This window comes from Protopterus annectens, chromosome 7.part1 (assembly GCF_019279795.1).
Source record: "Protopterus annectens isolate FY-2018-M chromosome 7.part1, PAN1.0, whole genome shotgun sequence".
Taxonomy (NCBI): Eukaryota; Metazoa; Chordata; order Ceratodontiformes; family Protopteridae; genus Protopterus; species Protopterus annectens.
The window spans coordinates 334,658,057-334,681,699 of record NC_056740.1 but is presented as its reverse complement, the minus strand read 5'-3'; the positions used below and the strand labels follow the sequence as shown (position 1 = coordinate 334,681,699).

Sequence of the window (23,643 nt, the reverse complement as noted above, 5' to 3'; positions counted from 1 at the left end):
TCATAAAGACTTTCATTTGTACTTCATTCCTTGCTTAGGCCCAGACCACGATGTCCCTTGCTGTCGGTTTTGTGCCTTGTTCAACCCCCAAACTATTCGTCGGGCTATTTTTGCAGCAAATTATTTTGTTACTCTGTATCAGTACTCCGAAATGGCTTCGTTAAACCATCCAACTACCGATCTTTTGAAAAAACGTAAAGATAAAGACAGAGACAGACCACATAGTCACCAGTCCGCCGGTACTCAGTGACGTGCTTTCCCAGCCCGATACCCGCTATTTCTGAATTGCAGGCCTCTACTGAGACCCATTTGGAGTCCGGTATGCTGCGAGATGCTTCTTCGACTTTGGAACCTGCGGATGTCTCTACCTTGGATGGGTCCGGAGCTGCTGTGCAGGCACCAGCTTCTGAGGGTGTATTCAGGCCTACAGACTTAATTTTAAACAGACACCATCTTCTTCATCCAGGCCTAAAACTCGCACCTCGCCTAGAAAACCGACGCCCATACTTTATGCTCAGGCCCATATGCCTAAAAACAAATGCTTAGAATGGCTGAAGACCTTATTACCTTAATTAGGAGAAGCCAGCCTTCCCCCTCTAAGACACCTAGAACTGATTCTCCTTCTGATTCTTCTGATCAGGAATCTGATATTTCTGTTCCTTCTGATTACCAGGATTTGCCCTTTTCTACCTGTGAGGATCCTGATGCAGAGGATTCCATTCCCTCAGCTTCCCCTCCAGAAGATTTTTCTTTTGGTGAAACCTTGCACACTCTTAGGGAGCATTTCCGCCTGGAAAGCCAGGATTACACTGACTCCAAAAAGAGGCTTAGGGAATTCTTACTCCTTCTTCATCACAGGCCTTTAGCTATCCCTCCTGTTCTGGACATTGTAGATGATGATTTCTTGGAATCTAGCCTTTCCCCAGACACTTTACCTCCAGCTCCCAGAAAACCTGACAGGTATTTCAGAGTACCTGACTCTCACAAGTTCCTCTTCAAGAATCCTACTGTGGATCCAGAGACCATTTCCCAATGACCAAAAAGCATTAAGGCTACTGCTGCTGAAAATCCTACCCCTTCTGATCGAGATTCTAGAGCCTTGGATAGATTGGGTAAGAAGGTATACACTTCTGCTATTTTGGCCATTAGGGCTTTAAATTGCCAGTTTCATATGTTAAAGTACCAACAGCATATTATGAGACTTCTTAAACAGAAAAATGTTGATTCCTGACTGCTGAACACAAATAATTACAGGATTTAATGCATTCTGCAGAACAATTTGGTAAACATACTTTGCAGTGTGGTTTTGACTCTTTGGAAACATCTTGCAGGGCTGCTATCACTGGGTCTGTGCTTAGAAGGCATGCTTGGCTTAAGGAGCAAAACTTGCCAGATCATGTTAAAGCTAAATTACTGGATGCTTCCTTAAACCAAGACCGCCTGTTTGGCAGCAGAGCAGAAGTCCTCAAAAGGATGGAGGAAAAAGCTAAATCTATGCAAACTTTTAAAGATTTCCTACAAGTACTGCCCCCCCAGATTTAGTAGGCATTGGCCTTCAAAGAATTGGTCCTTTCCAGTCTCTTCCAGGCCTTCTCAGTCCAAACCCAGGAACAGCAGACCACCTAGGTTACAGTCTCAGGGTGCGCACAGGCCTAAGCAGTGAGGGGCTTCCACTTCCAAAGCAGGGAGTAGTAAGCCACCACCCTACGGAAAAATGGCACAATGACTTAACCTTAACCCTTCCAAGCCCTGCTCAACTGCCTGCTCCCTTAGGAGGAAAGCTCGCCCTGCATGAAAAAAAACTTGTAACTCATTACCTACCATAAACGAAAAGAAATCTCACCTAGTACCTTGCCAACGGATTGTATTGCTGGGAGCAAGCTTGAACACAACTTCCCAGATGGCTTTCCTCTCTCCAGCAAAACAAGTTTATTTGACAACCTACTTCAAACAATTGGCCACAAAGCCCCAGCTCTCTGCAAGGAAAATTCTGCAAACCCTGTGGTTCATGGCCTCTTGCATTCTACTAATTCCATATGCAAGACTGCATATGAGGAAACTACAATGGTATCTAAAAAGTCTATAGTGTCAACATTCTCAGGACCTGGAATCAATGATTCCTATCATTCCTTGTATAAAGACAAGAGTTCCTTTGTTGGGCAGAGGCCTGCTACCACAACAAGGGGCTCCCTTTCACTCTACCCCCTGCCACCCAAACCCTAACAGACGCATCAGACTATGCATGGGGGACTCACTTGACAGGGCAGTGCATTCAGGGCAAATAGAACCCGAGACAAATGCACCTGCATATCAACCAAAAAGAAATGTTAGCTGTACAGAATTCCCTGACAGCCTTCAAAGACCACATTCTTCCAGGACACCTATTGATAAAGACAGACGACACTACAGTTGTGTTACATAAACAAGCAGGGGGGAGCCCACTCATACCCTGTCTGCAGACTAGCCATGGCTCTGTGGAACAAGGCCTTGAGCTACCAAGTGCACCTACAAGCTCAGTTCCTACCAGGTGAACTAAATTCGATGGCAGACTACCTAAGCAGAAATGTCATGGACCCACACGAATGGAAACTGGAACCAAAATTATTCAACCTCTTGAGGAATAAATGGGGGACTCCAGAGGTAGACCTGTTTGCCTCCCCTCAGAACTACCAATTGGACAAATTCTGCACAAGGACTTCCCAAAGTCAAGCTTGGAAAGTGGATGCCCTGCCCTTTACCTGGGAAAGCCTCTCGGTTTATGCCTTTCCCCCTCTGCCTCTCCCCTCGAAGGTTCTGCTAACGATCAAACAGGACAAGCCTGTGGGAAATACTGATTGCACCAGACTGGCCACGCCAGCACTGGTACCCCCTCTTGCGCAGTATGACACTGCTGGAACCATGGCACCTGCCTCAGACCCCTTCCCTGCTGTCCCAGCAGGCGGGCCAGATTCTGCACCCTCAGCTTCAAACCTTGCAGTCTGGCTAATTCCTTGAGCTGTCCAATAGCATCCCTCAGTAAGCAGGTGCTAGATATCATTCTGGAGGCAAGGAGGCCTAGTACTAGAACATTTTTACTATCAAAATTTCGAACCACACTCCGTCAACTGTACTATCGTCGAACACGGAAGTTCGAAAACGGGAATGTCTAAGTAAAAAAAAAATCTAGGAATGGGTTTTAACATGGGTCGAGGTAGGTGTTCAGTATTATTCCGAACTACAAACATCTCCCCTACCTCGACCCATGTTAAAACCCATTCCTAGATTGTTTTTTTTTACTTCGACATTCCCATTTTCGAACTTCCATGTTCGACGATAGTGCAGTCGACGGAGTGCGGTTCGAAATTTTGATAGTAAACCGAAAATCCTATGCTGAAAAGTGGAAAAAGATACTGTTCCTGTAGCCAGACTCCGGGGATGGGCACAACGGTGCCCAGCTGACCTCATATTCTTCAGTACTTAACATAATTGCTCCACAAGGGCCTATCCTTCTCGTCAATTAAAATTCATGCTTCTGCCATTTCAGCACATTATAATACTGAGCCACCCCTCTTCTATCACCCCCTGCTAAAGCAATTCTTTAGAGACCAAAAATGTAAGACCTCCCAGGACAGCCCCTACTCCAGCCTGGGACCTTAACTTTCTATTGGAAAAGCTCACTCTCCCTCCCTTTGAGCCAGCTGCAACTGCAGAGTTGAAATTCCTTTCTTGGAAAACTGCCTTCCTTCTAGCCATCACTTCAGCAAGAAGAGTGTCTGAATTACAAGCCCTCATGGCAGTGTAACCCTTCATTGTCTTCCATGCGGACAGGGTTTCCCTCAGGACCAATCCTTCCTTTATGCCCAAGGTGGTGTCTAGTGTGAACCTAACTCCATTTATTTGCCTACTTTTTTCCCTAATACACAAAACAAAGGAGAAAGAATACTGCACTCTCTGGACATGCACAGACCACTTAGATTTTATTTGGACAGGACTAAGCCTTTCAGAAAATCTGAACAGAGTTTGTTTTGCTGCAGGGGCAGAGGGGAAGGCCATTTCAAAGCAAACCATTTCTAAATGGATAGCCCATTGCATTAATTTATGCTAGAAGCACAATGGAAAACCTACCCCACAGGGGATAAGATCACATTCCACCAGGGCTGCATCTACCTCTGCAGCCTTTCTCAGAGGAGTCCCTACCAGGGACATCCTAGAAGCTGCTACCTGGAGCTCTGTACATACCTTCACCAAGCATTACCACATGCCTATTTTTTCTAAATCCAGAGCTGGTTTTGCCACTGCAGTCTTGCAGGGCTTAATAGCTGGCCCTAATGCTCTCTAACTTCCTCCTCCCTTCCTTCGCTTTGGGAATCAACCCAAATGTGATTACTGCAACAGTGAAACACGAAGAACATTGTACAGTTGTGTACACTTACCATAAATGTAGATGTTCGAGTGTGTTCACTGTTGCAGTCCTGGTTACCCTCCCTCCAGCCCCCTGACTTCTCTTGGCTCTACCTTTCCTTCTTGTTTGGTGTATTTAAGTTTTCTGGTGTATTTGCTTTTTGATGGAGGTGTGCCATAACATGTAATTGCTTCCCATTGTGGGGGCACTTGACATCTGGGGCTAGAAAAACTGATGTAATGGCATCGGCTGCATGTTTTATACCCCTGATGACCTGACGTCATGGAATAAGAAACCGCATCCGATGCAGGAATCCAAGGCTCTGGTATTCAGGCCGGCTGAGGGTTACCCTGCAGGCAGATCACCCAAATGTGATGACTGCAACAGTGAATACACTCCAACATCTACATTTATGGTAAGTGTACACAACTGTACTTTTCTTTCTCTTCTGCAAGGAAGCTGTCAAGATCTGGGCTAGAACCACAGCCTGCTACTCATTCCAGATAGAAAGAAGTTCATATACTTGCAGAGACTGGAGAAGTCTGATGTAGCAGCAGATTATCTCAGAGTGAACCTACTATTTTCTTACAAGGTGTCCCTGAAACATAAAACAGTGAACAGAAAAATCTTTAAATTGGATCAGCCAGTGATAGAGTACTTGTTTCTTTATCAAACATGAAATGCAGAAACTGCCTGATGTCCTTCATGGATGCATCTGCAGTCATAACAACTGGGTTGTCCTGTCGTCAGGCAGCCCTTCAGTCGGCCGGATTCCAAAGTCCGGGTCCGGCTTCGGCTGATGTCGCACTTCACCCGACGTCATCTCTGTTGGTCTTCGGGTATAAAAGCATCAGCCGACGCCATTTTCCTCAGTCTTTCTTGCGGCGTGGCGAAGCAGAAGCTGTTCGCAAGTGCCGGTCGGTCGGATCCAGAGATTACTTCTACCGAATACTACTTCGAAGACTTCTAAAGCTAAGTACCCCGTTGGGGACTCTTTCTTGCCTCAGCCGATGTCAGAAAAAGTTAATAATTGTTTAACCTGTGGGAAACAAATACCTCATAAAGATTTCCACTCTTATTGTCTGCCTTGTTTAGGCCCAGCCCACGACGTAGCAGCCTGTTCGGCCTGTGCTTCTTTCAACCGACGAACGCTTAGGCGTCAGTCAGAGTTTGCAGAACAGTTTTTCGGTTCTGATTTTGCGTACATTATGCCGTCGGATCCTCCGACTACCCAATCTGCCAAACGCAAAGATAAAGACCGACACTCGCGGTCTGCGGTTTCGGCCGAAACCATGGTTAAGCAAACCGCGAGTGTCTCGGTTTCGGCCGAAACCGAGAAAACTGATCAAAGTACAGCTGAACCTATCTCTACAACTGAGGCCCCTGCTACCACTCTTGAATCGGCCTCAGAAATTTTATCCACTACGGTGGTTGCCACTGACTTATCAGACACCATTCCCTTGGATGTCTCTACCCCAGCACGTGGTGCTGCTAGGCCTCCAGCAGCCATGTCCATTAAGGCCTTCGCCAGGGCTAAAGCAGCCAAGACTACTAAGACAGTGCCTGTTAAACCCCCCACAACCAGGCCCTCTTCTAGTTCTCAATTGCTTACTTTGGCAGAAGATTTATTTTCATTAATTAGAGGATCTCAACCTCACCCAGACAGGGCCTCTCAGCCCCCAGACAAGAGACCTAGGGCAGAGCCCCCTGAGCCAGTGTCCTCTGATGATTCTGCTGACGAATCAGACATAACTGACCAGCCAGAGGCTCCTTTCTCCAATTTTGAAGATTCTGATGCTGAAGAATCCATTCCAGCTGCTTCCCCACCAGAAGAATTCTCCTTTGGGGAAACCTTACATGCCATGCGAGAGCAGTTCCAATGGCAGCAACAGGATTTTTCAGACTCCAGAAAAAGACTTAGGACCTTTCTGCACCTCCCACAGCACAGGCCCTTAGCTATACCTCCTGTTCTCTCTGTGGTGGATGATGCTTTCAATGATGTCTGCTCCGCTCCAGATTCTTTACCCCAGCCCCTGCCAAACCAGACAGATTTTACAGGGTGCCAGATACTCATCACCACCTTTACAAGGCCCCACTTGCAGACCCGAAACTATATCCCAGGGTCCCAAGGCAGTAGCCGACCATAGCTAAAAACCCTATTCCTTCTGAAAGGGAAGCAAGGTCATTAGACAGATGGGGTAAAAGGTCTACACTTCAGCTACTCTCTCAGCTAGAGCTTTAAACTGTCAGTTTCACATGATACAATACCAAGAGTTTATGCTTGATCAGTTAACTAAAAACTAACCACTGATGAATCTCTTGATAAGAAATATGTATTAGAAATGGTAAATAACATACAACAGGTTAGCAACCATTCCTTAAAATGTGGCTATGATGCACTGGAGGCTTCATTTAGATCAGCCATGACTGGCACAGTGATAAGAAGGCATGCATGGCTAAAGGAGCAAGCTTTACCGGATCATGTTAAAGCTAAGTTGCTAGATGCTCCTATGGATAAGACAAGTTTGTTTGGTACACCTGCCCAGCAGGTTATGAAGAAAATGGAAGAAAAGGCAAAATCTGTTCAAACAGTTAAAGATTTCTTGCAGGTTCAACCCCCAAGGTTTAGCAGGAACTGGCCTGCCAAAAATTGGTCCTTTCCTGACTCCACAAAATTTCAAAGGGGCAGGAATAGACGTTCCAGAGGCAGAAACCAATCCAGAGGAGGTGCCTACAGAGGCCGACAGTGGCAAGGTAACAACAGAGGCACAGACACAACCACTGCCACTACATCAGCACAACCACAGTGACTTAACCCTAAATCCGCCTACCAGGGAACAAATAGCAGCTCCTCTAGGCGGAAAGTTAACCTTATTTTCAAAGAACTGGCACTACATAACAAAAGACAAGTGGATTTTACAAACCATAGATCAAGGTTACGGTTTCACTTCCACACTTTACCAGTCAAAGAGGAATGCCAAATCTACCTCCAAATCAAAAACAGAGGCACTACAACAGATAATGGAGTTAGCAAACATGAGAGCTGTGGAAAGAGTGCCAACAGCAGAGCAAGGAAAGGGGTTCTACTCCAGACTATTCCTAGTTCCAAGAAAGGAAAAAAGTTGGAGACCAATTCTCGACCTGTCCACCTTAAATACATACATCATTGTCCCAAAATTCAAAATGCTGACCCTACAGCAACTTCTTCCCATGCTGGGCAAGGAGTCTTGGCTGGTAACTCTAGATCTCAAGGAGGCATACCTGCACGTCCCCATTCGACCAGTCTGCAGAAGATACCTCAGATTTCTTGCAGGATCAGAGCACTATCAATTCTCAGCATTGCCCTTTGGCTTATCTACTGCGCCCAGAGTATTCACAAAATGCCTGGCATCAGTAATCGCCCATGGCAGGCTACAGGGAATTCAAATTTACCCATACCTGGGCGACTGCCTGCTACAAGGGGACAACAAAAGCAAGCTGACAACAGATTTACAAAGGGTCATTTACTTGCTACAAGCACTGGGATACACAGTCAATTTACAAAAGTCAAGGCTGATACCATCCCAAACAAGGACATTCTTGGGCGGAATTGGACACAGTAAAACAAATGGCATTCCTGACTACAGAAAAACAAAAAGAACTCCCTCTTTACTTCTTGGCACTAACAAAACTGAACAAGTTAACAGCAAGAAAAGTACTGCAGGCCTTGGGCTTCATGGCATCATGCATAATCTTGGTCCCATTTGCCAGACTACATATGAGAAAACTACAGTGGTACCTAAAGAATTTATGGTCCCAACACAGACACAGCCTAGAAACAGAAATCCCACTAATTCCATGCTTAAAGCAGGAGTTCCTATGGTGGGCTCAGGCATGTCAGTCAAACCCAGGCCTACCCTTTCGCAGATGTCAAGCAAGCCAGACCATCACAACAGACGCTTCAGACCTAGGATGGGGGGCCCACATGCTGGACAAATGCGTGCAAGGATTGTGGACACAGGATCAACTTCACCTGCACATCAACCTAAAAGAAATGCTGGCAGTAAAACTGGCAATCCAAAAGTTCAAACCATTTCTCCAAGAGGGCCAGTTGATGATAAGGACAAACAACACCACAGTCATGTGGTACATCAACAAACAGGGAGGCACTCATTCATACCCCTATGCAGAATGACTTTGGAGCTGTGGACCCTGGCACTCAGCTACAACATCCAGTTACAGGCAATATTTGTACCGGGAAAAGAAAATACTCTAGCAGACATATTAAGCAGAACCACATCGGATGCCCACGAATGGAAGCTGCACCCGGACATCTTCAAGACCATCTCAAAGAAATGGGGAATGCCTCAGATAGATCTATTCGCATCACCTCTCAATCACCAGCTCAAAAAGTTCTGCACAAGGACATTCCACCCACTAGCATGGAAAGTGGATTCGCTCTCCTTCAGCTGGAAAGGCCTAACAGCATATGCATTCCCACCTCTTCCCTTGATACACAAAGTACTACTAAAAATCAAGGAAGAACGTCCAAGGATAATCCTGATAGCTCCAAACTGGCCAAGACAACACTGGTACCCACTGCTGAGGAGCATGTCCCGAAACAATATGTGGCCAATACACCTGATGACTTTGATGTTAACTCAGAACAACTACAGCATCATACATCCAAACCTAAAAACGTTGCAACTGACTGCATGGAACATCACATAGCAGCAGCTAATCCAGAACTTTCCCAAAGAGTTAAAGACATTATTCTTGAAGCACGCAGACCTTCAACAAGAAGGAACTATGCTGGAAAATGGAAAAGGTTTGTCATTTGGAGTACGGAAAGAGGAAAAGATGTGTCAAACATAGATATGCCTAACATTCTGGAGTATCTGGCGAACTTCTTCATTCAGGCCTGTCCTACTCCTCCATCAAGATACATGCATCAGCTATTTCAGCAGAATACAGCTTTGATCCACCTGTTTTTCGCACCCTTTGCTCAAGCAGTTCCTCAGAGGAATCAAGAATGTAAAACCTCCAAGGAAACCACCATTACCAGCTTGGGACTTAAACTTTGTGCTAGAAAAGTTGACACTATCACCCTTGAACCAGCAGCAACAGCAGACCTACAACACCTGTCATGGAAAACTGCTTTCCTACTGGCAATTACTTCAGCAAGGAGGGTTTCAGAACTACAGGCCTTAATGGCAGTGCAACCCTTCCTAATCTTCCACCAAGATAGAGTGTCCATGAGGACTAATCCTACATTTATGCCTAAGGTGGTATCCAGAGTGTCTTTAAACCAGGCAATCCACCTACCTACCTTCTTTCCCAGCCCACAAAACAGACGGGAAAGAATACTGCATACCTTGGATGTACATAGACAGCTACGCTTACTACTTGGACAGAACAAACATAGCAGAAAGACTGACCAACTTTTTGTAGCCTATGCAACAGGAAGGGAAGGAAAAGCTATTTCCAAACAGACAATCTCCAAATGGATAGGAAATTGCATACGATTCTGTTACTCCTTCCATGGAAAACCAATTCCACAGAACATAAGACCTCATTCTACAAGGGCAACAGCCACTACCACAGCCTTCTTACGAGGAGTGGCAACCAAAGACATTATTGAGGCGGCTACTTGGACCTCCGTGCATACATTTGCCAAGCATTATAATTTGCCTCTATATTCCAGATCCCGAGCAGGGTTTGCCACTGCTGTACTGCAAGGGATCCTAAACACACCATAATCTACTTTTATCCTCCTCCCTAGTTGGCTATGGTATTCTACCCAGTTGTTATGACTGCAGATGCATCCATGAAGGACATAGTACAGTTTTGTACCTACCATAAATGTAGATGTCCGAACTGGATAGCATCTGCAGTCAGGATTACCCTCCCTCCTTCCCTCTGTGGTACTCCTAGGGTGTTTACCCTCCTAATAGCTAGCTGTTGGGGAGTCTTTATGGTGTATTTGTTTGTATATATGTACATACATGCTTATTTTTGTGTTTACCTCTATCTTTTTGGAAACATTGGCATCTATCCAAATTTTAGCCTTCAAGAGGGCTACTGGCATCTGGGGCAAGAAACACTGAGGAAAATGGCGTCGGCTGATGCTTTTATACCCGAAGACCAACAGAGATGACGTCGGGTGAAGTGCGACATCAGCCGAAGCCGGACCCGGACTTTGGAATCCGGCCGACTGAAGGGCTGCCTGACGACAGGACAACCCAGTTGTTATGACTGCAGATGCTATCCAGTTCGGACATCTACATTTATGGTAGGTACAAAACTGTACTTTTCTCATTCTGACCAGCAACAGCATGGGGAATGATGCGCTGAGAGATGTCGTCTCAAGTACTTTTCTTTGTTTACCCACCACCCTCTCGTAATATGTGGTACACAAGGCTCAAACCTACAAATCCAGAATATTTTTCGTAGCTTTGCATTGGCCCTCACAAGTACGGTTTCAGTTTCTGGCCCAGTACACTCTGAAAGGCCCTCTCAAACTACTTCTCTTCCTGAGCATAATAGTTTACCCCTCCAAAGTACTCCACGTGGATATCATTGTCCTTGAGTTGTTAATGTGGCCAAAAATTCTAACTTCATAGTCAGGGTCAGGAAGATTCTAACCTTTCAAAAACCTTTAGCCAGAAAAAGTGGAAACATTTAACCCATTTGCTGAGCACACTAGCCTTATGAGCTCAGCAAATGCCTCTAGAGCAGGTTTTGAGATATTTGTCAGAATTATTTGATCAAAGTCTCCACTGTTTCTCCATTAAAATACATTTGGCAGCAGTCTAGAATTTTCATCAGGGCTACTGCTTACCGTCGTTGGCAGTAAGGTTTTCCTAGAGTATACATTCTATTTAATGTCTACAGCTCAAGCCAGCCTGAGCCATCCTGAGGCCTTTACTTTATCATGGACTTGTTAACAAAGACCCTTTTTGATCCTTTCTAAAAGTATGACCTTAGATGCTTATCTTGGAGAAAGCAGCTCCTTTTGACTGTAACATCAACCAGAAGGGTTTGTAAGCTACAAGTCCTTTTAACAAAACCAACTTGAAAACTTGACTTTTCTTAAGGATAGTAACATTAAGGAGAAAACCCCCCTTTTCATGCCAAAAGTGGCAACTAAATCTAATTGAATCAGTCTATTAATTAACCCTATCCACTTTTTTCAGCCTTTGAAGGGGAATGCATACTACACAGTGTGATTGCTCACAGAATACTAAGATTCCACATTAACGGAACAAAATAGTTTTGGAAAAGAGGTCAGCCATTTAAACTGCAAAGGAAGAGCATCCATGTATCCAAAGTTGTCCTATCTCGATGAATTTCAGACCACATTAAATTTTCCACATCCTAGTTGGGAGTGACCTGCCCAGCCATACCTCATGCCCACTAAACTAGGCCAGTAGCCACTGGCATCATCCTTAAAACTGTCTCTGTAAACAACATTTGCACAGCAGTAACATCCTGTAATATAAACATTTTTACAATATATTACAAGCTAGATATTACTTCCAGGGAACTTTCCTTATTTAGGGTTGCTGTGGTTTAAGAAATATTTGTCAAGCCAGGCCCTTCCAGTTATATAGCTGGAGAGACTATCCTAAAAGTTACCAATTGTGGGCCACATCTTGCCATATATGTTAGTAATGGACATACCACAATGCTTGGTCTAACAAGTGTGTTTATCTTCAGTAACATATTCCTACTGTACTGTCCCCCTGACTAAATACCAAGTCTCCTGCTCTTTCCTCCCAACAAGGAGTAGATGTTGGCTAACACCTGTTTCTTGGATCTGTCCTCCCTTACAGGGATTATCTGCATTATTATTATAAGGATATCGGTGACACGCCAAAAAAAAAATGGAGAGATTAGAGCCAAGCAGCTTTATATAAATGACGGGAGGGAGTAATTGTGCAAGAATTTCCATATGCCATGTGGTCCTTTTGTCTCCTGGGAAGAGAGGAATTTGGTTACTTCCTGTTGCTGGACCTGTCACTGTATGGTAGAGGCATGGGTCCATTACCTGAAGTCAGGTTACTGTTGTTTTTGATAGATTTGCTAAGAGAGTAAGCCCACTGGATACAAGTACACCTTTCCAAGGAGTACTGTATGTTTAAATGACTTGCTCAGAATCGCATAGCAGGCAGCTGGAGGTGCAAAGACTCAAACTCTACTCTTGGTTACAGAAAATAACAGTTTGGAGCCTTAATCCTTTGCTTCCGTAACTGTCAGTCTGTTGAGGAGGGACATGGGCAGGGCCATCTGATGCCAGTGACAGTAGCCCATCCAAGGTGCAAGTATGGAAGCATGCATGTTTTTGCAGAGGGGCATAGATAGCCTATGTGATGCAGTTGCTTATGTCACCACCGAGGGGAGAGGCTAGGGGGCATACACAAACTCCCCTCTTGGCTGCCCATGTGATACTTGTGCTTCTCCTAACTCTCACTCAGTAGAGGAACAGATGGGCTCCTGGGGCTTTCACCTTAAAGGCGAGCTAATGGGGGCAGGACATTTTTCCCCTATACTGAGCCATTGGGCAGCAGAGTTGGTGGTTTGATAGCCACCAGGCATGGGGGTATAAGGAATGCAAAGAAAAAAAAAAGAGCCAGTGGCTTGCTGTTCAGCAGGTATGGGAGTATGATGAAGATGTGTAAAGGACCAAAAATGGATACAGAAATCAAACTTTGAAGGCAAGGATGATTTAGTCACCTGTGTTTGTGTGGAGTAGTTTACTCTTGTTGCACTTTCTGTATATCTTACCAGACTTCATTGCCCTCAGACTTTTCAACAATTTTGGTGTGTTTTGAACATTTTGTGTCTTTGAATGTGTGTTGGCATGTAATACTATGTTAGGGTTGTGCATACAGGTTTAAGTACTCCACCTAAAAGACATCCTTTGTGACGTACATGTTTCTCCCCTCTAGTGTCGATATACATTACAGTATACATATCCTTATGCATATTACATGGAGTCTGGACCCAGGAAGAAGCTGGTAAGAAGCTTATTTTTCTTTCCTTAATTCTTAAATTTCCAACATTTCAGTTTGATTTGTTTTGATAATGACATCATCCACCTTGACACCAGCATTTTCTTCCTTAAACTGTACTTTTCCTTCTCCTGACCTTTTCATTGCTAAAACCATATTAACCCAACCAGTGATGTTAAAGGAAATGCAGGTTTTGGGGTTTATTAAAAGTACAGACAGCTGTGCATGCATAATTTTGCAGTGAGATTTTTGTATGTCACTTGTGATGTATATTTAATGTTTTCTCCTGCTTCCAACTTCATGAGGTATTCATTTTCTTGAGTAAAAAAAAAAAGGTTATGATACAGTCTCTCAAGTCTCAATATAGTAGCAGACTGTTTGAGACCCCCCCCCCCCAAAAAAAAAAAAGAAAATCATCAGCAGCAGCACACACAGTAGCCCTATGCTGCTTTCTTTAGTGTAACATCTCCTGAGATCGCAGTTGCACAGCCTCTGGATAAGTTAGCGACTGTCACTTAAAACAGTCTGTCTCAGATCTCAGCAGAGTGCACAGATCTAAAGGATCTGGGCAAGGTATGAGACTTGCTAGAGCTAGTATGTTGTTGCTTGTGTTTATTATTTTATTATTATACTTTTGTGGTCTTATAACTGGCTTATCCTAATCAGTAGTAAGCATGACTGTTGGTAAGACAGTGTTATATTCCTTTAGCTGCTGGTTTCTGAGATAAACAGTGAAAAAAAATCTTAATTATAGTGTTCAACCTGTCTGTTTGTACTTGCTGCATTGTAACATCATTCCCTTCAGTTTTCTTTTTGTTAATGCATTCACTGTTGTTTGTTGCATTTGTATGCCTGAGTCATGTGCTTTCCATAAAATTACTTTGTATGACATCTTAATCAACTGTTGTGAGGATTAGATGTGAAAATGCATTGCAATCTAAAGACGGAGTGGCAGGCATTTTGGAACGTTTCCTAACTGTTTATACATGGACTAGCAAATTTTTGAAGTAAATAGTTGAAAATCAGTACTGAAGATGAAATATATGTATCATATTAAAGAAAATGTTTAGTAAAGGATAGAGTTGCTTTTAAAGCTTGTGTATTACAACATTTGTAAGGGATACCAGTGGAATAAATATTTCCAAAAAATAACAGTATGCTATGAGGTTCAGAAACAATTCTTTTGTCTCGTATGGAGGCATGCCTAATGCTACTTCCTATGCACCATCAGTTCATTCCTTTCAGGGGCATGAGCCGTACATGCATTCGTTCCCATCCTGAGAAGCCTCATCAGGTTCACTTGCTTTCCCTGGAGGGTGCAAGTCTGGTCTTAGGGAGGGGGACAGATGCTGGCTCTGTAGAGGTCCCTTCCCTGTCCAACCTAATCCCTCCCCATTTATTGTGGACATCATAAGTGCCAAGTTGGGTGGTGGTGGTGAGCTGTGCATATTTCCACACATCTGTTAACGTGACTCAGTGGTGTTTGTCCTTCTACAGCGGCAGTATGAGCCTGCCCAAACTCTAGCTTCAGCAGACACACACTTGTAGGTATCACTAATGTAGCAGGGTATAGCCACCCCCACCTCTCCCAGGATGAGTGAGCTGGCATCCTCCCCTACCCAGCATGTCTGATGCCCCTCTTGCTAGTAGGGCATGTATAGTCTGGGTGAGATCAGAGGCGGTTTCTGGTACAGTTAAGACTTAACCTTATCTGAGAGAGTGGTGGAAGTTATGCATGGGACAAGTATACTCTGTGCAAGATGCCTACAGAAGCTTGACAGTATACAGATGCGGGGTACTGTGTCATGTCATTGCAAAGGCCTGCAGTAGTTATAGTGGTTATAAGTAAGAAATATAAGTTGTCACTAGGCAGCTGCAGGTGCTTTATGCATGACATTGGTATTCTGTTTAGATTTGCTTGCAAGATATAGGTTTAATGAGTCCCTTAATAATAACAGTGGGTAAAATAGTTGTAATGTGTAATTCTGCATTCAGAGCTGGCATCTTATGACTTTGAGGTAGGAGAGCATTTCTTCCCTTAAATAAGCATGCAGTTTAAAAATGCCTAATTAGCTGAGGTAGAGTGCTGCAAAGGCTGGCATTGCCACCAGAGGTTTAGTTGGCATACCTTTGCTTATAAAATTTAACTAAAACTTTCGTTGTCGTGAGGGATCCTGTATTTCTGTGAGAGTCAGAAGCTGACAGTGCTAGCCATCTATTTGTATTTTGTTTGTTTATTGGTTAGTAAGTAACTTTTAGCTATAGCTAGGTCCATAGCTAGCATTGGCAGATTTTTTTTTGCCCCTGTGTTTTGGGTATGGATAATCCAGGGGCAAGGCAGAAGGAGGATATGTTGGGACATTTACTTGTTGCCACTATCCACAAGGGATCTGGGTGATACACTGGGGGTGAATTTATGGATGTTCATCATGCATACAGCTGCAGTAATCACATATGGGTTCTCTGCCATCAGGCGGCCGAATTCCAAAGTCTAGGTCCGGCGTCGGTTGTTGTCGCTTTCTTTCCTGACGTCAGTGCGACAGATGTATATAAGACACAGCCGACGCCATATTCTTCAGTCTTTTTTGCCGCGCGGTGCCCGAAGCAGAAGCAGTTCGCAAGTGCCAGTCGGCCAGCTCCTGAATTTATGAAAAATTGGAAACCGAAGTCTTCTTTAAAGCTAAGTACCCCGTGGGGAAACTTTTCTTGCCTCAGACCGATGTCAGACAAAGTTAACAATTGTATTTCTTGTGGGAAGCAAATACCGCATAAGGATTTCCATTCCCTCTGCATACTTTGTTTAGGCCCAGACCACGACTTCTCGGGCTGTCGCTTTTGCACTACTTTCAATAAACGCACTATTAAGCGTCAGGCAGAGTTCGCCCAACATTATTTTGGTAAAGCCTTTGATTATAAAAAGTTGTTGGAGACTCCGACTACCGTTTTGTCCAAAAAACACAAGGACCGACACGCGAGGTCCGCGGTCTCCTCTAACACCACGCCAAAACCGGCTGCACGTGGTCCGGTTCTCATTGAGACACCTATGCAGTCCCTGACTACCGACGACACGTCCTTGGCAGTGTCGTCTGTACTCGAGACCGCAGGTACCTCGGCCCTTACTCAGACTACAACCACCGAAGCCACTGAGAGTGTAGAGCTTCCTAATGTGGACAGGTCCACTTCCACCCAGGGTGTCTTTAGACTCTCATCTTCCTTTTCCATTAAGGCCTTTACTAAGTCCAAATCAGCCATGCATCCCAAGAGGCCTGTTGCTCAGGGCCCATCCCCAGGCCCCATGCCTAAAAAGCAGATGCTTAAAATGGCTGAGGATTTAATTACTCTTGTCAGGGGTTCCCAACCCCCTCCAGACAAGAGACCCAGAGTGGAGGAAGATTCTCTCTCTTCTGAACAGGGCTCCATTTTCTCAGAACATTCTGATGTAGAGGAACACACTCGTACTCCCCTTATGAAGATTCTGATGCAGAGCAGTCCATTCCTTCTGTATCTCCCCCAGAGGGTTTTTCTTTTGGGGAAACCTTGCACACCTTGAGGGAACACTTCCATTGGGAAGGCCAAGACTTTTCTGATTCCAAGAAAAGGCTTAGGGAATTTCTTTTGTTACCTCAACACAGACCTCTGGCTATAGCTCCTGTCTTGGACATACTTGATGATGTTTACTCGGAGGCTTGTCTTAATCCGGATTCCCTGCCTCCTGCCCCAGTCAAACCTGATAGGTACTACAGAGTTCCTAACTCTCACCAATTTCTTTACAAAAGCCATAATGCTGACCCTGAAACCATTTCTCAAGTCCCCAAGGGAATGAAGTCCTCTACTGCCAAGAATCCACTACCTTCCGAAAGAGAATCTAGATCCTTAGAAAGGTGGGGAAAAAAGGTATACACCTCGGCCACCCTAGCCATGAGGGCCTTAAATTGTCAGTTCTATATGCTTAAATATCAGCAGTTTCTGTTATCACAATTAAGAAATAAAATGTCTCAACCTGAACAACCAGATTTGAAGGAATTGCATGATATGATGCATAGTGCAGAACAAGTGGGTAAACACACCTTACAATGTGGCTATGATGCCTTAGAGGCCTCAAGTAGAGCTGCTGTTACAGGATCAGTCATTCGTAGACATGCCTGGCTTAGGGAACAAAGCTTGCCTGATCATGTTAAAGCTAAACTACTAGATGCCCCTTTACAAAAGGATGTGCTATTTGGTACTAATGCTGAGCAGATACTACGGAAAATGGAAGAAAAAGCTAAATCTATGCAAACTGTCAAGGCTTTTCTACAGGTACAACCACCTCGTTTTTAGCAGAAATTGGCCTTCTAAAAACTGGTCCTTTCCAGCCACGGACAAGCCCCAAAGAGGTAGATACAGGTGCACAAGGGGCAGAGGACAGTCTCAAGGATCATATAGAGGCAGACAATGGCAAACTCCAGCACCAAGAGGTGGCGAAGACAGTGCACAACAATACAGAAAACAAACCCAATGACTTCCTCCTTTTCATGCCAAGCAAGTCTCAGCTGGCAGCTCCCTTGGGAGGAAAGCTGGCATTATTTACAAGAAATTGGCATATTATCACAACAGACAAATGGATCCTGGACATTATAAACAGAGGCTACAGATTTCATTTTCACACTCTTCCAAAAATGAGAGGCATGCCAAATCTGCCACACAATCAAAGGGCAGAGGCACAAATACAAATTTCAAAAATCATGGACATGAAAGCTATTCAAGAGGTACCTATTCACAAACAAGGTCAAGGTTTTTATTCCAGACTATTTCTGGTACCAAGGAAAGGAACCGACTGGAGACCCATTTTGGACTTATCCATCCTAAATACATTTCTACTCGTACCAAAATTCAAGATGCTCGTATTACAGCAGCTTCTTCCCATGCTGGGCAATGAGTTTTGGCTGGTAACATTAGACCTCAAGGAGGCATACCTGCATGTTCCAATCAGACAAAGCTGCAGAAGATACCTCAGATTTCTTGCAGGTTCAATCCACTATCAATTCTCTGCATTGCCCTTTGGCTTATCTACTGCGCCCAGAGTATTCACGAAATGCCTGGCATCTGTAATTGCCTACTGCAGACTTCAAGGGATACAGATTTACCCTTATTTGGACGACTGTCTGATCCAAGCGGACAGCAAGCACATACTTCTGGAACATCTGGCTTATGCAACACGGTTGCTGAATTCTCTGGGATACACAATCAACAAAGAGAAATCCAGGCTAACACCATCTCAGAAAATAACTTTCCTGTGTGCCAACTTGGACACAAACACCCAGATGGCCTACCTTACGCCAGAAAAACAGATGCAACTAACTCAGTACTTCAAAATACTAGCAAATTGTACCAGGCTTACTGCAAGAAAAATCCTGCAGGCTCTGGGCTTCATGGCATCTTGCATTCTTTTAATCCCATGTGCAAAGTTGCATATGAGAAAACTTCAGTGGTACCTAAAAAACCTATGGTCTCAACACAGCCACAATTTGGAAACAATAATACCAATAATTTCATGTTTGCAAAAGGAATTTCTATGGTGGGCCCAAGCATGTCAAACAAACACAGGTCTCCCATTCTGCAAGCCTCAAGCAAATCAAGTCATCACAACAGACGCCTCAGATTACGCCTGGGGGGCGCACATGACAGGCAGGTGCATTCAGGGCAAATGGTCCCAAAAGGAAAAGCACCTTCACATCAATCAAAAAGAAATGCTAGCAGTGATAAATGCAATTACAGCATTCAAGGACCTCCTGCATCCAGGACAATTATTGCTAAGAACAGACAACACCACAGTAATGTGGTACATAAACAAACAACGAGGAACACATTCATACCCCCTGTGCAGACTAGCCATGACTCTTTGGAACTTGGCTCTGGAATGGCAAATCGAACTTCAAGCACAGTACTTGCCAGGTTTGGAAAACACGCTGGCAGACAATCTAAGCAGAAATATGACAGATCCATACGAATGGAAGTTGCATCCTGAGGTGTTTACAAAGATAATCCAAACGTGGGGGAGGCCAGACATAGATCTATTTGCCTCCCACAGGAATCATCAATTGGAAAAGTTTTGTTCAAGGACCTTTCATCCAAAGGCCTGGAGAGTGGATGCCCTTTCATTCAGTTGGACAGCATGAACAGTGTACGCTTTCCCACCTCTGCCTCTTCTGCCCAAGGTGCTCTTGAAAGCAAGAGCAGACAGACCGAAGATGATACTGACTGCTCCAGACTGACCAAGACAGCACTGGTACCCACTCCTGAGGAGCCTAACACATACTCCTCCCTAGCCTCTACCTCTAATGCCTCTTCTGCTGACTCAGCACAGCTACAAAACTCTTCACAGTCAGCTGAAAACACTCAATCTCGCTGCATGGAAAATTCCTTAACACCACAACAGACCCTACTCCCCAAAGAGGTGCAGGACGTCATTCTGGAGGCCAGAAGGCCATCTACTAGAAAGGCTTATTCCGCAAAATGGAAACGGTTTTGATCTTGGAATGAGAAAAAAGGCCAGGACCCTAGAAAACTGAATTTGCCTCGGGTATTACAGTGTCTAGCTGAGCTGCTGAACAGTGGACTTTCATTTTCCTCCATAAAAATCCATGCCTCAGCCATTTCTGCATAATTCAACACGGATCCACCGTTATTCTCTCACCCACTTTTAAGACAGTTCCTCAGAGGAGCTAAAAATATAAGACCACCAAGGAAACAACCAGTGCCAGCCTGGGATCTTAATTACATTTTAGAAAAATTAACATTGCCTCCCTTTGAACCAGCTGCCTCAACAGATTTGCAATATTTGTCCTGGAAAACAGCTTTCCTTCTGGTCATTACCTCAGCTCGTAGGGTTTCGGAACTACAAGCCCTCATGGCTGTGCAGCCCTTTCTCATCTTCCATCAGGACAGGGTTTCCCTTCGAACCAACCCGTCTTTTATGCCTAAAGTGGTATCCAGGGTAGCTTTAAATTTAGCCATACACTTACCTACCTTTTACCCCAATCCTCAAAACAAAGGGGAAAGGCTGCTACATTCCTTAGACATCCATAGACAGCTACGTTATTATTTGGACAGAACAAAGCCTTTCAGGAAATCAGAACAACTTTTTGTGTCCTATGCTGTGGGAGCTCAAGGGAAGCCTGTTACCAAACAGACAATTTCAAAATGGATAGGCCACTGCATACGATTTTGTTACCCCTATCATGGGAAATCTGTCCCTACAGGCATCAGATCCCACTCCACCAGGGCCACAGCTACCTCTGCAGCCTTCCTCAGAGGAGTTCCTACCAAAGATATTTTGGAGGCAGCCACTTGGAGTTCTGTACATACCTTCACAAAACACTATCACCTGCCTTTATATTCCAAAACTAGAGCAGGCTTTGCCACTGCTGTGTTGCAGGGCATTCTGGCTCATCCCAGTTCCACCTAGTGCCTACCACCCTGTGCGTAGCTTTGTGATTCTACCCATATGTGATTACTGCAGCTGTATGCACGATGAACATAGTACAGTTTTGTACCTACCATAAATGTAGATGTTCGAGTGCTAATACAGCTGCAGTACAGGTTTCCCTCCCTCCTTCCCCTCTTGGTAAAGGATTAGTGGCTAACACCTCCTCATACAACCTAATTTGGGTTATCCTCCTATGGTGTATTTGCTTGCAGCTACTGTTTTTTGATTACATTGCATTGCTTGAATATATTTATATATATATAATTTATGTGTTGCCTTCCTTCTGGGGGCACCTGACATCTGGGGCAAGAAAAGACTGAAGAATATGGCGTCGGCTGTGTCTTATATACCCCTGTCGCACTGACGTCAGGAAAGAAAGCGACAACAACCGACGCCGGACCTAGACTTTGGAATTCGGCCGACCGAGGACCCGCCTGATGGCAGAGAACCCATATGTGATTACTGCAGCTGTATTAGCACTCGAACATCTACATTTATGGTAGGTACAAAACTGTACTTTCGCCATCCATTCGAAGTTCTTTGCTTTATGTGTAGTAGAGGACGGTTCCATGTAAGTTGTATTCTCTGTGATGAGTAACTGTCCTTCCAAAATGTCCTGTTTATGTTTTAGTAGGGATTGAGATCCGTTGAGCAGGTATTCATGTTACAAGTAGACTTGTGATTTTGTAATAGGTCAGAAATTATAGTCTACACAAGGCACCTAGGATATTGAGAAGAGATGGGCTTTGAGGTAATCTGCATATTTTTTATGATTTAGCCCCTTAATTTTTTTTAATGAGAAAGCATTGTAGTCTTCCACTCGAGACAAGTGTTTGGACAGACACATTCAGAAAGGGGCATTATACTCTGTGAATGGCCTAATGAGAGCTGAGTACATTGGAATGATTACATTCTTGGATCTGAATGCCATACCTTTGGATATACATTGTGTGATGGAGGACTTCCTTACAGTAGTGAATATGTGGTAATCCGAGGACAGTTTATTGTCTGTATATGTTCCCAAATCATTGACAACAGGAAGAACTCTGAGAAAGCTAATCCAGTCTGTTTTCCAACTCAGTGGTGTGTGCTCCTCTACAGCTGCAGCGTGAGCCTGCTCAAACTCTACTGGCTTTGTAATGTAAAGTTTGCAGAAAGATTGCATTAAACTGAGCTATCTATACATAAGCAGCCTGTAGCCTATGAGTATGATATTTGCTCGTTTTGGTAGGCTGAGTACTGCCAAGTTAAACAAGGGTTAAAACTTTGCTATAGCTTCATCATTCCAGAGTTGTAGAACAGGAGCTTGTAGTAGTAGCCCTAAACTGCTTTACAATGTTTTTTGCCAAGTAATTAACGTGAACCTTCTTGTATGTAGATGTTCATCGTGTTACCCTGCTGCAGTCAGCACACTTGGGTTATCTTGTCGTCGGGCGGTCCCGCAGTTGGCCTGAATTCAAAAGTCTTGGTCCGGCGTCAGTTGCTGTCGCTTCTTCCCTGACGTCAGTGCGCCAAGAGTATATATAATGCATCCGATGCCATTTTCTTCAGTCTTTCTTGCCACGCGGTGCCCGAAGCAGAAGCAGTTCGCAAGTGCCGGTCGGCCGACTCCTGAGATTTTCAGAGTCGAATTTCAGATCCGAAGTCTTCAATAAAGCTAAGTACCCCATTGGGGAAACTTTTCTTGCCTCAGACCGATGTCAGAAAAAGTTAACAATTGTATTTCTTATGGGAATCAAATACCTCATAAGGATTTTCATTCTTACTGCATACCTTGCCTAGGCCCAGACCACAACGTCACTGGTTGTCGTTTTTGTGCTAGGTTCAATAAGCGTACTATAAAAAGACGCTTTGATTTCGCACAACACTACGGTAGAAAATTTAACTACAGAATGCCATCGGAGCAACCGACTACCGGCGTGCACAAAAAAATGCAAGGATAAGGACAGGCAGCCTAGACCCAAGCCAGACTCCGAGGCCTCGGCTGGGCCGGTCTCCGGTTCACCGATTTTCAGTGAGGCTCTTATGCAGCCCCTGGCTACCGCAGATTTGGAACCCGAGACCGCTTCGGAGCCTTTGGCAGAGAGTGCTAGGCCGACTCAGCCTTTTTGTTTAGCCCCTACCGATGACATTGCAGAAAGAGATGGTGCTGCATAAAAACCCTTCGGTTTCTGAAGGCGTCTTCAGACCGACGACGCTCACCATAAAAACGTATCCTAAGCTTAAGACTCCTATTAAACCAAAAAAGACTGCACTTCAGTCTCCAGTTCAAGGCCCCATGTCTAAGAAACAGATGCTTAAATGGCAGAAGATTTGATCTCTTTAATCAGGGGTTCCCGACAAAAGGCCTAGACAAGAGGAAGATTATGCCTTCTCTGATCAAGTGTCTATTTCTTCAGGCTCCTCTGAGGACCAAGATTACTCATTCTCCCCTTATGAAGATTCTGATGCTGAGGATTCTATTCCCTCAGCTTCTCCTCCTGAAGACTACTCCTTTGGGGAAACTTTACACACTATGAGGGAACATTTTCACTGGGAAGGTTAGGACTACTCTGACTCAAAGAAAAGGTTCAGAGAGTTTCTTTTACTCCCCCAGCACAGACGTCTTGCCATCCCAGTTTTAGACATTGTGGATGATGTTTACTTTGAATCTAGTTTGAACCCAGATTCTCTTCCTCCTGCTCCAGCCAAACCAGACGGATACTATAGAGTGCCTGACTCCCACAAAGTCCTTTATAAAAGCCCTGTTGCTGATCCAGAGACCATCTCCCAGGGTCCCAAAGGGGCTAAGGCTTCTATGG

General features: G+C 44.5%; 1 protein-coding gene across 3 annotated transcripts in view; it reads left to right on the top strand.

Moving 5' to 3' along the window:
• ARIH2 (ariadne RBR E3 ubiquitin protein ligase 2) overlaps positions 1–23,643 on the top strand; it is a 1,499,383-nt gene that overhangs the window by 1,283,643 nt on the left and 192,097 nt on the right. For 2 of the 3 annotated variants that reach the window (XM_044078752.1, XM_044078753.1), the window contains exon 13: positions 13,312–13,380. The exons of the other annotated variant lie outside the window; for it this stretch is intronic. In XM_044078752.1, the coding sequence (XP_043934687.1) occupies positions 13,312–13,380 (69 nt within the window). The remainder of the gene's footprint in view (positions 1–13,311; positions 13,381–23,643) is intronic. 3 annotated transcript variants of the gene reach the window in all.